Source organism: Arvicanthis niloticus, chromosome 10, assembly GCF_011762505.2.
Source record: "Arvicanthis niloticus isolate mArvNil1 chromosome 10, mArvNil1.pat.X, whole genome shotgun sequence".
In the NCBI taxonomy this organism is placed as follows: Eukaryota; Metazoa; Chordata; class Mammalia; order Rodentia; family Muridae; genus Arvicanthis; species Arvicanthis niloticus.
The window spans coordinates 46103767-46116155 of NC_047667.1; the positions used below are offsets into that span (position 1 = coordinate 46103767).

At 41.4% G+C, this 12389-nt stretch overlaps 1 protein-coding gene across 5 annotated transcripts in view; it reads left to right on the forward strand.

The window, feature by feature from the left end:
* The first annotated feature begins 2832 nt into the window (after positions 1–2832).
* Cop1 (COP1 E3 ubiquitin ligase) overlaps positions 2833–12389 on the forward strand; it is a 104712-nt gene continuing 95155 nt past the window's right edge. For 3 of the 5 annotated variants that reach the window (XM_034513169.2, XM_034513170.2, XM_076941442.1), the window contains exons 1-2: positions 2833–3506; positions 10288–10347. In XM_034513169.2, the coding sequence (XP_034369060.1) occupies positions 3094–3506; positions 10288–10347 (473 nt within the window). In that variant the 5' untranslated portion in view covers positions 2833–3093. The remainder of the gene's footprint in view (positions 3507–10287; positions 10348–12389) is intronic. The other 2 variants (XM_076941444.1, XM_076941445.1) reach the window with 1 other exon arrangement.

Consider the following 12389-nt stretch of genomic DNA (forward strand, 5'->3'; position numbering starts at 1 on the left):
CTGCTTTGATATCAGACATGGAGGATGAGGAGTTTGGAGTTTGCCCAGCTTGTTTCCTGTCTTGTTTTGGGAATTAGTTAAGTGATTGGATGAATCTCAGAAGAAACTTTGAATACTGTTGAGACTGCTATAGACTATGGGGACTTTTGAAGTTGAACTAAATATATTCTGCATTATACTAGGTTTAGGTGTGGCCCCCATAGACTCATATGTTTGAACAAGCCTATTGGGGCCAGGGAATGGAATGTGATGGTTTGTATATGCTTGGACCAGGGAGTGGCACTATTAGAAGATATGGCCTTGTTGGAGTAGGTGTGTCACTGTGGGCTTGGGCTTTGAGACCCTCATCCTAGCTTCCTGGAAGTCAGTATTCTGTTAGCAGCCTTCAGATGAAGAAGTAGAACTCTCAGCTCCTTCTGCACCATGTCTTCCTGGATGCTGCCATGTTCCTGCCTTGATGATAATGGACTGAACCTCTGAACCCATAAGCTAGCCCCAATTAAATATTGTTCTTATAAGAATTGTCTTGGTTATGGTGTTTGTTCACAGCAGTAAACATAAGACAGCATCTTTGTATCAAACTATTTCCTTCTGGGCTTTTGGCCAAATTATGAGTCAATTTGCCCTTCACTGGAGGTGTGGCAGATATGGCTACCTCATCTTGAAATTTTAACCTCTCAAACTATGAGTAAATCTCTTTGACTAATAGCCCACACTGGATATTTTATTAGAATATGAAGTACAGTTCATCAAGCAATAGGTCCTTAAGAACTACTTATGATTGATGTATCATCCTTTTACTAATTTTCAAAAAATTTCTTATGTGTTGACCTTTCTGTTGTAACTTAGGCTGCATTTTCAATCTTTTCCTGGTTATGCCTACTTGCATGTTTTCTTACCCTACACTCAACACACCCAAAATTAAATTATCCATTGTGTGTCTTTAACTCTGGCATCATGATATTGTCATCCAGGAGTTATCTTTGGAGTCATTTCCTATACTTTTGCTCCATTATTTTTACAATGTATATTAGCTATTAAGACAAGCCCTGGAAAAGACACACTTGGGTCTGTATACTGAATTCTGTTCTGATCCTGGTTATGGAGGATGATCACCACAGAGAGCCTTCTAATTGAGAAAGACAGGCCCTTTCTGGTTAGTCTATGTTGGAAGCCCTCTTTCAGGCTTGGGAAGAAAATTCGAACAGGAAATTCTTCTCCAGTCTCTCATGGTAAGTTCAGAGACTAATAGTGGAGACCCTGTATCTTGGTTCTGTCTCATGAGAGATGTGGTTTCAGTATTACTTAAGTAAAATATCCAGTGTGTGAATGATTGAATTCATGAGGGGAAGTTTGGCTCAGGGAGTTATCTGCATTTTTTATTTTGCTGTTGGTGTTGTGTCTCATCTCAACAAGTGGGGCTGTGCTGTGTTCACTCTGCTTAACTTGATGGATTAAAATTTTTGCCAGTTTCTCAGGACTCTGCCAGTAGGTGACTCCTGCGAATGTTGTTAAAGGCTTTTGTCTTTTTGTCTGCCAAAAAATGTCTCCTTCTTCCGTAGGATGGCAAATTTTCAGTTATACCAATCCACACACCCTGGTCCCTCACCTGCCTAAGGCAGTGAGACAGGCTGTTCCCTGGAAATGTAGAGTTCCCATACTGGGCCTGCTTCACACAGTAGGGTCCCTGTTTCACCAGTGATTCACTGACTATGGTTTTTCCTTTGCAGAAGACACCAGGTCTTCCTGGGCTGGGGGCACCAACTTAGAGGAATCCAAATCTTTGTGACTGGAAGATCCAGGCCCACATCTTTCTTATAAGCTCCAAGCCCTAAATGCCCTCTTGGAATCTGTCCATCTGGATGATTGCCAACAACTTATTTATTTATTTTACTTCAGATGAAAGGGAAGAACTTATTAGGACAGGCAAGGAAGGCCTTTTTGGCCTTGATTTTAAGGCAGCTTTCCCATCCAAGCATCCTGATTAAGATGTGTACATAGGTTCCCAGGCCTTGAACACTTTTCATCTGTAACTCATGACTGGTACTTGGGTGCAGATTAAAACTCACTAATTTGTCTTAAGACTGCTGAGGTTCTTCAGAGCCCCAGAAGTCACCTTGGGTTATTTTTTGAGTGATTACTGCCTCCCCTACACCAAAGTTTCAGAACTTACATTTTTGATCCACTTACTCCTGAAAATGTTAGGGCATTAAATTTGGCTTCTGTTACTCAATCAGCCTTGGATATTCACAAAAATACCTTAAAAGCTAGAGGGCTATGCTAGGATGAATACCTCTCAAGTTATCGAGGTGGCCGAAAAGACACAACACCCGAGACACTGAAAGGCAGAGGCAAGCTGCCTTGGCAGCTGACTGAGCCACAGGCAACGATTGTGCCGGCTGCTTTCTAGCCAGTTCAGCTCCCTGTTGCTTATACTTCTCATGTTCAATGGGAGATACTCAAAAAGGAAGAATCTGCAGGAAACCTAGACAAACGAGCTTAGTCGGTCCCAGTCCATAGCCGCATGCGCGCTCGCTCCCACGCATGCGCAACACTACTGCTCCCTACCGCCGCAGGTTTAGTTGGGCAATCCGCCAGCGTCCACCCGGGGAACGCTTTAGTAGTTGCTTTTTTAGCGTTCCCGGTCCCCTCTAGGCCAGATCCCCGTCCTTTCCCCTTCCACCCTTTGGCTATCCCTCTACTACGTCAGGAACGAAATCAGCTTCCCACACAGACAGCGAGACACTGGGCCTCTCGTACAGAGCGGCGCCGGCGGCTGCGCGCGCAGCTGCTCCGCTGCCCCGCCCCTTCCGCCGCCCGTGAGCAAGGACAGCCTCCTCGGCGCGCCTGGGTTGGCTGCCCCGGCGGCCTCTACGGCAGTAATGGCTTCTCTGATGTGATAGTTTCCCCCGCCCCCTCGCGTAGGACGCGGCGGTGGGGCGGCGGTGGAAAGCCCAACTTTATTGTTCCCCCGGCCCACCTCCCGGCGCGTCCTCAGGATGCTCGGGAGCTGAGCGCCGGGGGCGGCGGAGGGTCGCGGTCCGTCCGGGCCCTCGCCTCAGAGCGCAGAGCCAAGGGAGGGAGGGAGTCACGATGTCAGGTAGCCGCCAGGCCGGCTCGGGTTCCGCTGGAACGAGCCCCGGCTCCTCGGCCGCCTCCTCGGTGACTTCCGCCTCCTCGTCCTTATCCTCGTCTCCGTCGCCGCCTTCTGTGGCGGCCTCGGCGGCGACGCTGGTGTCGGGCGGTGTGGCTCCGGCCGCGGGCTCCGGCGGCCTCGGCGGCCCCGGGCGGCCTGTGCTAGTGGCGGCCGCGGTGTCTGGCAGCGCGAGCGCCGGCGGGGCGGTGTCCGCGGGCCAGTCCCGGCTCAGCTGCGCGGCCAGGCCCAGCGCCGGCGTTGGAGGGAGCAGCTCCAGCCTCGGCAGCAGCAATAGGAAGCGACCTCTGCTCGTCCCGCTTTGCAACGGGCTCCTCAACTCCTACGAGGACAAAAGCAACGACTTCGTCTGGTGGGTTTGCATAGCAGCTCCTGCATGCTTGACCACGAGTTTCTGCTGTTGAACCTGGCAGGGTCCCGTGTAGGGAAGAGGCCTCTTGGAGGTGCTAGGATTTGAGCCTAGAGAGTTGAATGTTTGCAGAGTTTAAGGTTCCTCGTTGGGAGGTGGAGATGCACTGGGATCCTTGGGTTAAGTGGTGAAATGGGGTTACACAGAAGTGGGTGCTGGTGTTCAGGAACGGAAGGCGTTTAAGGGAGTGCTTAAAGATAGGTGGAGGTCCAGTAAGTGGTTATTAGAAAGGAGGTATTCGGACTAGGAGGTTAAATCCCGACTGTCCTCCCCCCCCCCCCTTTGGCCATCTAGTGGACGAAGTTATCAGTCTGGAGTAGTTCATGAAATTAGATTTTCTCAGGTAGAAGACGAGGGCCTGAGATTCTGAGATGTGGGATTGCTGGTCAACACGTACATTGTAAAAGAGTAGATAGTACCCGCAACATGGTTGGTGATGCTTTACAAAGTTATCTTTGCCCATCCTGCGTAGGAATGTGTTAAGTGTCTCCCATTGAATGGATAGGACACTTGTAATTCTACCGTTCATAATTTTGTAGTCAAAGTTTGTTCACGACCAGTTCCAGGTTCCAACTGTTGGAAAAAGGGAAAAACACTTTTTATTTCTGTGCGGTATGGAACTATCGCAGCCCTGTGCATACATTGGAACTTCTGACTTGAGAAACACTTTTATAGTCACTGCATCATAGCTGGCGTCTCGAATGACACAGTAGAATTCAGTCGTTTGGTATCTAAGAGGGACTTTAAGCAAAAAATAAATCTGATTGTCTTGAAGTGTGTTTGGAGTTTTAATTGGGTTTTGATACTAGTTGTAGGATTACAAAAGCTTAGTTAAGATTTCCTGCTCAAAAACTGGTAGAATTCTGGGCCTTTCCTGAGAAGGAACTTGTTGATTGACTTCATCTTAACGATGTAGGAAGTTGGCTTGAACAGTCATTCTTGGGGAAGTTGGTTCAGATCACAGTGGAAGATGGTTTTAGATGGTGTTATTAAAGATGATAAGGTTAGAGACTGTAACCATTGAGAGAGGTATTGCCTACACTTTCTTGTTCACTAATATAATTTGTATTTCTGCTTTTGTTTAGATTCAGAAGTAACGTGTGTGTGTGTGTGTGTGTGTGTGTGTTGATATAGAATAATAGCTGTGGTTATTTGTAATTTAAGTAGTTTATGGTTGCGTCTAAGAAGTGTTTGAATTCCTTTTTTATCTGGTTTGTTTTTTGTTTTGTTTTGTTTTGGTTTTTTTGAGACAGGATTTCTCTGTGTAGCCCTGGCGGTCCTGGAACTAGCTCTATAGACCAGGCCGGCCCTGAACTCAGAGATCCTCTTGCCTCTTCCTCCCTGTGTTAGGATTAAAGGTGTGTGTGTCACAACTGCCTGGGTGAGGTGTTTTCATTCTTGTCCAAGCAGTAGTGTCACATGATAAGGTAGACGCTAGTAAAACAGTCATCCTTTTCTTTTTAGCCATTATTTGCAGTTCAAACAAAGATGCCAGCATCCTTAGGTCATTATAGTGTGAAAGGTGTGAGAAATCAGTATTATTCAGTTATTAAACATATAACTTAGACACTGACTGTTGAACCATCTGTTTTGAGAGTCTATGGTATAGCCTGTATTACTGGAGGTGAATGAGGTACAGCTGGCATTTGGTTTTATTAGGTGTGTCCTATTTTCATTTCTGTTTCTGTGACCAATACCTTGACTATAAACAACTTAGTGAAGAAAAAGGTTTATTTGGCTCGAAGTTTCAGTTACAGTTCATTATTGTGGAGAGATCAATGCAGGAGCTTAAAAGAGCCATAACCACAGTCAAGCAGAGAGGGGAGAGTTCCATGCTGTCTGCCTGCTTGTTTGCCTGTGACTCAGCTGGCTTTCTCCACTCTTGTACAGTCAGGCTCCATAGCCTGTTGGTGCTGCTCACAATGGGCTGGGTCTTTCTATCAGTTGACAATCAAGATAATCCCCTACAGATATGCCAATAGGCCCACCTGATCTAGACAGTTTCTCAGTTGAAACTCTTTCCATGTGGTTCTAAATTGTGGTTAAGTTGACTGACAGGTTTTAACTGTTAGTTTTTATAATTAGCTTAGGAGTAAGACTAAATTATTAGTAGTTTTTATAACTAGCTCAGGAGTATGACTAAATTATTAGTTCATCATCTCTTTGTTTAAAATAAATAAATTGAGCCTAGGGCCTTAAGAGAAGACTTCAGTTGATAGGAGCACTTGTTGCTCTTTGCAGAAGATGGGTTTGGTTCCCAGCACCCACATGGCAGCTAACAACTGCCTGTAACTCTATTTCCAGAAGACTGAATCCCTCTTTTAGGCTCCATAGGCACCAGGCACATAATTGGTACACAGACATACTTGTAGGCAAAGCACTCATATACATACAATCTTATACTATATTATATATGTGTTTTATATTCTATTATGAAAACGTTCAGTGAATATTTGTAGTTGAAATTCTGAATATTTTAGTGTGTAACAATCTCAATTCATCATTTCTCTTTCTGATGACATTGTTTATTCAGAAGAATTAACCAGTGAGTGCATTTTTTCCATAAACTAGGTTTAATTTTGATCAAACTCTTGGAGTAGGATATACATTGGGCAATGTCTTAACAATCCTTTTTATTCCTAATTGGCCTCTGGGTGCTTTTGTCTTTTCTGTACTTCAATGTCAGACTGTGAGCCAAATCAAATTACTGTAATCTTTTATATTTAAATGAGGTTTATGTTTAAATACTGTTAATTCTTTACTCATTGATAACACCTTAAAGATATGTTTATCTTTCACTAGGAGTAGTTGTAAGGAGTTGCAAGGAGTGGTGTTATTTACTATAGCAGCAGTGTAATTATTTTCACTGACTATTTCAGGTAGGAGACAGCTAAGGGATAAAATGAGAAATCAGATTTAGAGTCTCAGTTTAGCACTTTCCTTTATGAGGTTAGAAAGCTTGAGCTCTGTGAGTACCAGCATATTACACAGTGGTTCTTAAATGGGCATGATTGGAGGTAAGCAGCTGTTGACTCATGTTTTTCTCTTTAGCCACGTGTTCCCTTGCTGCCCCTGATCTGAGACAGATTGTAATGGAGACTGGAGTGGCAGGTCATAGATAAGGACATCCTCTGCTCCAGCTCCTGAGAACAGTTAAGTAAAGCCCAGGGACACTCTTAGCTTTATCATATTTAAAAGTAGGTTTATGTTTAATTGTAGGTTGATTGACATTTTAGATATTTACACTTGTAGTCTTATATTTCTTAAAAATAACAGTATTAAGTTGTGGCTAATTTTCACAGGATAGAAAGGCAGGGAAAATTAAAGTGACATGACAAGCCCTGTCCACCCTGGAATCTAGTATGCCTTTCTTGTTGAACAAGAGCCAAGAAACCTTAACAATTTATAATGTCAAATTGCCTATATAGTGTTTTCCTAGAGACATCTCAAGCAAGGATGTTAAAAACAATAAATGAACTTCGTTTACATATCAGCTGTCATCCCTAAATCTGAATAATGATCTCATAAATCAAAAGAGAGTTCTTTAGAATAGGAAAAATGTAAACTAGTTGATAATTTTTTTTTTTATATAACCTTTAAAACTTACAAATTACATCCTTTGAAGAATGTAACTTAGAAAGCAGCCATGGGGATTTTATATATATATATATATATATATATATATATATATATATATAAATGTGTCTAAAGAGAAAAACATGAGTCAACAGCTGCTTACCTCCAATCATGTCCATTTAAGAACCACTGTGTAATATGCTGGAACTCACAGAGCTCACACTTTCTAATATATATAATTATATATTATATATTCATGTATGTATGTATGTATCTGGGATTGTAATGAGATACCCAAGCAGAAATCTCTAGAGATACCTGTACCATGTTGTGTGATTGTATATTATCCTTTTCCTGTGTTTATAGCTCCCTAAGCAATTATTTTAGTAAGCTCACTAACTTTATCTCTGGTTCATCTTAAAGTGTTTTAGGAGTATTTTCTGTAGGGGCGTAGCCAAGGACCAGCCTTTATTTGAGTGGAATGCAAGCTTCTAGTGGCCATAATGTGCTATGGTAATTTGCTGCTGGGAATTTTAGTAATACTTGTTAAGACATTCCTTTGTAATCAACCTGTCTTCTTTTTTTGTTTGGTTGTTTTGTTTTTGTTTTTTGTTTTTTGAGACAGGGTTTCTCTGTGTAGCCCTGGCTGTCCTGGAACTCACTCTGAAGACCAGGCAGGCCTCGAACTCAGAAATACGGCTGCCTCTGCCTCCCAAGTGCTGGGATTAAACAAAGGTGTGCGCCACCACTGCCTGGATCAACCTGTCTTCTTTATTGACTGTTTTTCCTCTTGCTCATAGGTTATATTTTCATTTGGATCCTAACCCGAGTGAGGCCCTAGGTTCAATCTCTAGCATGTTTGTGCATGTGTGTGTGTGTGTGTGTGTGAGACATTGTTCTTTCTGATTTTTTAAAAATAGATTATTTTATGTATGTGAGTACACTGTAGTTGTCTTCAGAGGACAGCCACATTGAATCCCATTACAGATGGTTGTGAGCCACCACGTAATTGTTGGGGATTGAACTCAGGACCTCTGGAAGAGCAGTCAGTGTGCTCTTAACCACTGAGCCATCTCTCCAACCCTTCTGATTCTTTTTTATTTTTAATTAAAGTAAAACAGAACATTGAAGGCAAGGTTTGGTTTCAAGGACGAATTCTTTACTAGAGCCTTATAGACTCTCCCTCTATGAACCCTTTAAGATTCTATTGGATGCTTTGAGTTTGAACAGTAGCTCCTTCACCATTTATCCCTGAACTTGTGGAATTGGATCGGGGCACAGTCACAGTTAGTAACAAAGAAGGGAAACTGATGTGGCTGTTCCAGAGTCAGTACTCCTTGTCGGTTTCCCTAAACAGTCTGTGCCCCTTGTGCTTCCTCAGTGACTCAGTGAGTGAGTTTTGTGTTCTGCTTGTGCTGTGACTGCCTACAAAATGCTTTCAGATGGAAGAATGAGTCCACAATAAACTTGGTCCAATAAATATGAAAATATGTTCATTTGTTTCCCTTCCTTCAAGGATGTTAGTGTTCAAATAGGTGTTTCCCCCCAGTTTTTCTGAGTAATACAGTCAAAGGAAAGTTCTCTCCAGTTAGATGTTGACCTCAAATGCAAATGAACTATATTTTATTATATTTCTTGGAATATAAATTTAACTCTCTTTCACTTGCTTTACCCTTTAACATTTTAAAACATTGATTTATATGTTATAGTTGTTGGTACCATAACAGTGCTATTGGATGTAGCTAACATTTTATGCAAGTTTGTATGTATAAAAAAATACCTGCCTCCAGGCCTGAATGTAGGTTTTGGCAGAATGAAAGAAAATCTCTCTGAGATAATTTTGAAATAATTGTTTCATTTTTTATGAGCTAATTGTTGGAATGAGGGACAGATGATGCTGAGATGTAGACAATCAGACATGTTCAGCAAAATTCTCACAGTTGAAGTCAGTTACAAGATACATAGCTAAGTTTAAAGCTGGCATAAGATCTTAGTGACAGTTTGGCTCTACTATGGATTCTTTGTAATAAATTTGCCGTCACTAAAGTACTGGATATTATTGTATGAAAAAATGTAGTAATCAATGACAAAGCTTACTTCAGGAGCCTGTGAAATGGCACAGTAGATACAAACAGTTTCTGTACAAGCCTGATAATCTGATCTTTGTTCAGGAACCTTAGCAGGAGGAAAGAACCAGCCTCTGAAGTTATCCAACTTCACATGCATGGCACAGCAGCTACACACATAGATAAAGTAAATTTTAGCTGGGTGTATATCTTTAAATCCCAGCACTTGGGAAGTAGGGGCAGGCATCTCTGATGATCCATATTGAGTCCTAGGCTAGCATGGGCTACACAAAGACCCTGTCATTTCCCCTCTCCTGCCTCTCCCTCAAAAAATGAAAGAAAACTCAGAGTGGGGAATAGTTCAGTGGGTAAAATGCTTGCTGCATATGCATAAGGGCCTGAATTTAGATCCTCATAAAAAGTTGGACTTAGAAATATACACACCTATAACTCCAGGGCTGAGGGTTGGAGACGTGAATTTGGAGGTTCACTAGCCTGCCAATGTAGCAGAAACAGTGTACTCAAAAGTTGTGAGAGACCTGCTGTCTGACTCTCTCCCACCTGAAAAGGTGAAGTTGTTGAAGAAGGCATCCACATTCATTTCTCACCTCCACGCTCACCCACATGGATTAGCATACCCATGTATTCATGTGCATACATGAATACATGCATATACTACACACTACCTAGAAAGTTAACAAAGTTATAAACTAAAATATAAGCACGTGCAAGAGCTCCTGATATATTTTTATGTATAATTCACATGAATGATGTAAGACAAAATTTGTGTAAGTATAAAGAGAAGTACAATAAAATTCTGTTTTGGCTGGGGACATATCTTAGATTATGTGAGTGCCTAGTGTGTATAAGGCCACATCCAAAACCAGCGTGGGTGGACACATGTAGACAAGAAAAGAAGATAACAGTTGGAAGAAAAATTTTCCCCAGGGACCACTCTCAAGGTCGGTGTAGCTATATATTAAATTTGGTTTGATTGACTTTGTTATAAGCCTTTTCCACTGTGTAACATTCTGCCTTAACAAACATTTTATCGATGGTTTCTTTCTCTTTTCTCTTTGTAGCCCCATCTGTTTTGATATGATTGAGGAGGCATATATGACAAAATGTGGCCACAGCTTTTGGTAAGACCTTCTTTGTTCAGTATAACTGCAACCAACCAGAAGTTATGTTCTATAAACTAATTTTATATTGTTTTTTCGACTGATAGGTCTTTATAGGTTTGACGGTTCATGATACAAAGTATGTTTGGTATATGACTTCTGTGAAATACTCCAGTGTACCATAGGCTGTTAAAATAAAATACATTTTAAAATCTTGTGTTTATTACCTGTTAGCAGAAACTTTGGAGTTTTAGAAAAATCAAGGTGGGTAGTCAGTCAATCAGTCATTAAGCATGAGACACCAGTTACTCCCTTGGGAATAAGGTGGGAGGACCCAGAAAACAGGGAAAGAATGGAGCAGACAGAAAAGACCTGCACTGTCTTTGTTAACACTTCACTGAGAATCATTAAATTATATTTGTTATGTTGATATACTTAAAAGTTCAAATTGTAAATTAATATAGAATTTACTGTCTTACCATCTTGATGTGTATAGTTATGTTGTACTATGTTTATTTGTTGGGCAGTCTCCAGGACTTGTTCTTTTGGCAAAACTGAAACTATACCTGTAAAAACAACGCTTCACTTTTTCACCTATGCAGTCCCTGAAGGCCACTAGTCTTCTTTCTATTTGTATGGATTTGTCAGTTCTAGATAACCTCATATCTGTATAATTAGATCATATGTGTCTTCCTGTGAGGGACTTATTTTATATAATGTCCTTTGCATTCTTCTGTGTTCTTTTTATGACATAATTATCTTAAGGTTGAATAATATTCTGCTATAAGTTCAGGTGACATTTATCCATTCAGCCATCTATGAAGGTTAGCTTGATTCATCCTCCTGGCTCCTATGAATAATGCTGCCTTGAATGTGTGTATTAATTACTTTCCTGTTGCTGTGATAAAACACCATGACCAGAAACAGTGTTAGAAAGAAAAGTCTTGCGTTTCCCAGTCCAGAGGTATGGAAGTACATTGTGGCATTGAGGCATGGCAGCAAGCAGTAAGCATGGTGGGAAGATCAGGAACCCCGGAGCACATGTCTTCAAATGCAGAGTCAAAGCAGAGAGAGAAAACAGCAGGTGGAGAAAGACTGTAATCACTAATAGTGCTCCATCATTAATAAACTTCTGTCTAGGATGGACCTCTCAAAAGTTTCACTGCCTCCCCAAACAGTGCCAGAGCTATGAGCCCATGTGGTGAGCTCTCATTCACATAACAGTATGCATATAGAAATACTAATGTGGATCTCTACTTTCAGTTCTCGGTGTTTGTTTGTCTTTGGTGGTTGTTTTTTGTTTGCTGATTTACTACAAAGGATACCTTAAAGGCAGAAGTAAAGAACCAGGTATAGGTGTACAACTGGATAAGATCTGTAGGAAGGACATGAGCTTCCGACTCTCCAGGCATACATGCCACTCGTCTAGTACCTCCACAGGTTCAACAACATGCATGTCTCCACTCCAGACATCACTCTGGGTTCTTACAGAGGCTTCATTAACTTGCAGGGGCTGATTAAATCAGGGGCATTGGCCATTAACTCACCCTTCAGTTCCTCTCATCTCCCCTTTGATGAAGGTGGATTGGAAGCTACAAACCTCTACCAGAGTAGTTAGTGTCCTGAGCAACCTCGAAGCTCCCAGGCTCAGAGACCTCATTTTTACTTGCTCATCACTGGAAGGGCATTTCTTGGAACTAGTCATCATCATGATTTATTTATATATTTTATTGGTATATAAGATTAGTCTTAGTATTTCATTAATCCATATTGGAAGTTGTGCCTGTAATTTTATGTTTTAAATGTTAGCCATGACATTTGATAGGTAGATATCCCTTAGTTACCAATGGGTGAAACCCATGATCTGGAATATGATTCAGGGTTAGTTAAGTTTGAACTAAACCAGCATACTTAATTTGTATTATTTATATTCTCCATTAAAATAAAATTATGGCATTGTATATTCTTGGCTTAGAAAAGCAATTTTTATTGTTTAGAACCATGTACTGTGAAATGTCAGTGTCTCAGTCATTCTTTTCCATTGTTCGATATTTTCACTGTTG